General features: G+C 48.8%; 1 protein-coding gene across 1 annotated transcript; it reads right to left on the bottom strand.

The window, feature by feature from the left end:
- Positions 1-1,658: 1,658 nt before the first annotated feature.
- Positions 1,659-4,349, bottom strand: LOC142774778 (uncharacterized). Its single transcript, XM_075875821.1, has 2 exons — positions 2,504-4,349; positions 1,659-2,082 (listed from the first exon to the last, which is right to left on the bottom strand). The coding sequence occupies exons 1-2, from the start codon at positions 3,878-3,880 to the stop codon at positions 1,771-1,773; spliced, it is 1,689 nt and encodes a 562-aa protein (XP_075731936.1). The 5' UTR covers positions 3,881-4,349; the 3' UTR covers positions 1,659-1,770.
- Between the last annotated feature and the right edge of the window lie 514 nt (positions 4,350-4,863).

Raw genomic sequence — 4,863 nt, 5'->3', positions numbered from 1 at the left:
AAAATTTCGCCCATGATTGATGACCTTTGGGCACGCAATGAATATCCAACAAACGTCCGTATTGTTTTGCTCAAGATAAATGTGGCAGTTTTTCTTTCTTGCTTTTTGACTCAGCGAGGGTAACTGGTAATAACTCATGATACTTTTGGCACAAATTGAGCTAGCGCACATAACACCGAAGAACAGGACGGGTGGCACACTTCATTGTAATTTCATTGCACAGTGGAAAGAAGATTTCATAGCGCAATCAACCACATGATCAGTGCTCGCGCATCACAGCTTTTCTTAACTAACAAACCATAACGTATTCTGGAGAAAACTCATCTCCTTATCTTGAAGGGACAGCGAAGCCGTGATGAAGCAGGTGTCCCCACTTTGCCTTATGTGACACGCCTCTATCACTTCTCTCAGATTTTTCTTACGCTCTGCCAATTAAATTCGCTTCAGTAAACTTTGAATAACATCCAAAAATCTTGTGATCGATTGCTTCAGGCTGCCAAAACCATTTTTTTCAGATTGAGACGGTGTTGCCTGGCCCTGTCATTGCCGCACTGTTCGGTTTGGGCAATATATTCCTTTTTCGCAATTTAATGTGACAAGGAATATTGCTCCAGATGACACTCAGGAAAAACGGCAGCATGCTTTGTAGAACACAACATTTTTACTTTCTGCTCATCATGGCACACACCGCTGACAGTTTGGCGGTGCGTGAACAACCCTTAAAATGAAGATCGATTGCACACTACCCATCGCAGCAATCAAAGTGGATTGGTCCAGATTGTCATCACGTTTTGCCCATTGGTGCTGCAGCCGCTCCGAGTACTCCCCAGCTCTAGTACGCTCCAACTGAAGTTGCCGAGATTTAGAAGAAAAACCGGGTCATTTTTATACCCTCTACTCCAAACAACGTGGTTAGAATAAAATGTTTTTGACGAGTCCTAAAGTACCTTTTAGCTTGTATTAAAAGGCGACTTTACCTGCAATGAATCACCTTTATAATTTTCGTGTGCTGGTGAATTTTAGAAGCTTCTGATCAATGTAAGAGCCCAACGCGCCCATCAAGCTTTTTCTGTAACTCATGCGGCCAGTAGCGACAGCACTCGAATCTTCGATGATATATGTATAAAAGCCGACGTGAGTGATAGTTTATCGACCACTGATAATCTGCTCGCCACTCTCTATGCTGAATAGTCGGACCTTGAGTTTCTCGGGCGCCAGTTTGCCCAGATTAATAGTTTAGTCTTGAACCCGCCGTCTATTGCCTCCTTCAATGTCACGACCACGTGACAATATTGAAAATTGGTTCTTATTAGGTAGAACAAAACAGTGATACTTTATGAGTGTACCCCACAGGCTACTTTAGTCCAAATAAAGAAGACGGAATCGGACTACGCAGAGTAAGTAGGGTGAAGAATGACTTGTCATTAAGACTAACTTAATTCCATGAACAGGCAAGGACGTCAGAAGAGGGGCAAAGAGGCTTAAAAGGTAAATGGTCAGCTGGGGTTAAGAAGTGTACCTACTTATTGTACTCGCAACTTCGACAATTGTCGGCGAAAGTTTTAATAATAGAAATCTCGTGTCCGCTTGTTATTTCTTACCGACTCCTCGTAGAAGATTTCACTATGCGAAAAGCAATCCCGTGATGAACCATTGAGTACGCAGTCTAGATCCTTTATTATTGCACATGTAAAAAGTAAGAAACGGTAACGTGATACTATCTACAGCAAACTTTTTGCGTGTCATTCATAAAAGTATCGCAGCTTCAAGTTACAGCATTGGCTGAATGTGACGGTTCAGCGGCTTTACGAGTCCGATGAACGTAGCTGTCGAACAAGCTTGGAAGCAGGGTCCATCTTGAACCACGCGATGATCACCCTGTACCCCTCGAGGTCCTCGTAGCCACGTGATAGTCTTAAGAATTGCAGAGTCAGTGACGTCCTGGTAGTGAACGTGCAGGCACTTCAGCTGTGGTAGGCTCTGGCAGGCATTGGTTACGGCAATCAATGCCGCAGTGGGTGAAAGAGGAGTTTCCGATAAAAGGTACAGGTACCGGAGATCAGCCAAGCGGCGCACGTTGGTCTGCAATGGAACGGCGTGAAAATTTCGGTTTCATGAATGGTTTGACAGAGTTTCTGAAATGAGTGAATCAGAGCTTGGGCTTCCTATAGACCTGTTTAGTAAAGTCCTGAAGGAGAGGATCACGAAATGGTTGAGATATCCCGCTTTTTGTTAAGACTGATTGCTCGCGCCCATGTGCAAGTGCACGAAAAAAGAGAGTACAGTGAAGCTTATAGTGTAGTACCGCGACAGCACATCAGTAATAACTGCGCCACACCCACAAGGTTTGAAACAAGGTAGGCAGTGTGAACGACCACATCGTATAAAGTAAAATTAATCGCAATACAGCTGGCGTGGTAGACATGCCTCAAAAACATTAAATCAGCGAGACATATCGTGTTCGTGGCAAAGAGAGGCGATGCACACAGGAATCTATACTCACCAGCAAATCCACGTCGTCCAACCGAAATAGGTGATGCTGTAAAATGAAGCAGCTCGTCCCGGTACTGTCAGCAAGAGCGCTACACAGACGCCTGAAGTCCAACTTCGAAGGACAATATGACAACCGCAGTGTGGCCATCGGACAGCAGCATTCGATCAACCACCGGCACATAACGTCTCGAACATAGCACAAGGTCAACCTCGCAAGTCCATTCGGAAAGGCGGGACCGGTGCAATTGCGAAATTCGGCGACAAGCGAGCTTTCGTCCTCACAGCCCTCGCACCGGGACAAGTTGCCCCTCGTCTCGAAGCGCACGTCCAGTTCCCTGAAGTCAGGGCAGTGTAGCGACAGACGGCGCAGAGCCGAGACGCAGCGAAACCCGCAAGGGGGAGCCGAGAGTGACTGCAGGAACTGCAGCGAGCCTTCTTGAAGCAGTGCGCTCACGTCGAGGCCTGTTGCGAAGTGGAACGTGCTTATGTTAACCTCCACGACGTGCCTCAGCCTTGCGCTAAACACACGAAGACAATCGAGGTAACTGCCGCCTGCGGCAGGGTAGACGCAGGTCTGGCTCGGTGGCAACAGCACGAGGCAAAGCTGGCGCACGTGCTGCCACGTGTGCTTCTGACTAGCCAAACGAATCCTGCCCGGCGTTTCCTGGTCCTGAACAGTGACCAGGACAGTTTGAAATGGCATACACCTTCTTTCAACGCTGTCAACCACGAGGTCCTGTAGTCGAAGGCAACTCCAGAGGTTATTCGACCAGTGGTACCTGATGTTTGCGCAGACTGCGGCGAACTTGGCGAAAAAGAGCGGATTAACCGGCTCGATCTGAAAAGGCGAGGGCAGCTCCGAGGTGAAGGTGAACGTCTCCAGCCGTGTGCACGTCACAATGAGGGTGTGGCATTCTCGAACAGCCTTGTGGAAATCGCCGCCCAATAGGTGCACGTGCAAGTGGGCCACATTTGGAGAGTGTTTCATTAAGGCAAGCAGTCGGGCAAAATTGCTGTCCTGGCCAACTTCGCAGTATACGCGTCGCAGGTTGGAAGCGCCGCCGCTTCGAGGGTTCCCGGACGCTACGATGGTATTAATCTCGGCTTCTGAAGAGTCTCTTCCACCAAGGCAAGATAACTCGACCTCCACAAGGTGTGGTAGCTGCTGAACCACAAGCCGGACCACGTCGCTCGATGGTATGGTGCAGGCGGCGCACCGCAGACGTTGCAGCTGCTTGCATTCGGCGATGAGTGGAAGCAGTTGCAGGACGTAGACGTCAACGCAATTCGTAAGGTCCAACTCTGCGACGGCCAATGCTCCGCCGACGGCTTTCAGCTGTTCGGCCAGTCTGCTCACAGGTTCGTTGGCGTGCAGGCGTACGTTCATATTGGTGGTCGAGCAAACGGTTCACCCTCATTGAAAGTCAACTTCAAATGGCGTGGTTAGACTACCGAGTTTCTCCATATATATCAACGCGGAACAGTCAACACGGACGTGATAAGTGCCACCAGTATTGAAGAACATGACGTCAGCGGTGTGCGGTGGCGCTCTGCTTGAATTCGAAGCAACCTTATCGGCAGAGCCTTAGGTCAATGCTTTTATGGGCGTAGGTGTGCCGCTTCTAAAGTGATTGATATGTGGGCTTAAGCGTCCCAAAACAAACATATGATTTTGACAGGCGTCCGTAGTGGACGGTTCCGGAAAATTGGAGCACACAGGAAACTTCGAGCAAACAGATTGGCAGCAGCGGCAGCGCACTGAGCAACTGACCGAGATTACCGTATAATTTACTGCAGTTACTTCGGCTGATGCCCGATCGTCCAAGCTTGCTTCCCGAGGTGCTGCTTCATCGCCGGACGGCCTGATTGCTGCCACGGACTACCTTTCTCGTGGCGCCTTCGGAGACTGCGCAGCTCTACCTACGGCTGCGTTTTTCGGTGATATCACCACTGGGCGACACTGGAATCGTCAAGCAACGCTATAAAAGACCGGCACTGTCGACGGGATGTCATTGGCAGCAGCGGCAGCGCACTGAGCAACTGACCGAGATTACCGTATACTTTACTGCAGGTTGGTTTTCACGCCATTTGCGATTCTTTCGTTTCTCATTTGCTGTCGCTGCTGCCGTTGTTCGCATGTTGAGCTTGTCTGAGGTTCTTCTAACGGTGTCCAAAATGCCAACGAATGCTGAACTGGCAAAAAGAATAGAGGAACTCGAGGAGCTGAAAACCGAAGCTTTAGTGGAGTCGGTGTTCGCAAGGATTCTGTTAAAGCTGCATCATTCTGGTTTCGATGCGGTGCAAATGAAGAAAGAAGGTGATGACCTTGTTGCTAGCGCAAAATTCACGGAAAAAATTGTTGAGGAATTA

Source organism: Rhipicephalus microplus, chromosome 10 (genome assembly GCF_043290135.1).
Source record: "Rhipicephalus microplus isolate Deutch F79 chromosome 10, USDA_Rmic, whole genome shotgun sequence".
Lineage (NCBI taxonomy): Eukaryota > Metazoa > Arthropoda > Arachnida > Ixodida > Ixodidae > Rhipicephalus > Rhipicephalus microplus.
This window is presented reverse-complemented; position numbering and strand designations above follow the sequence as displayed.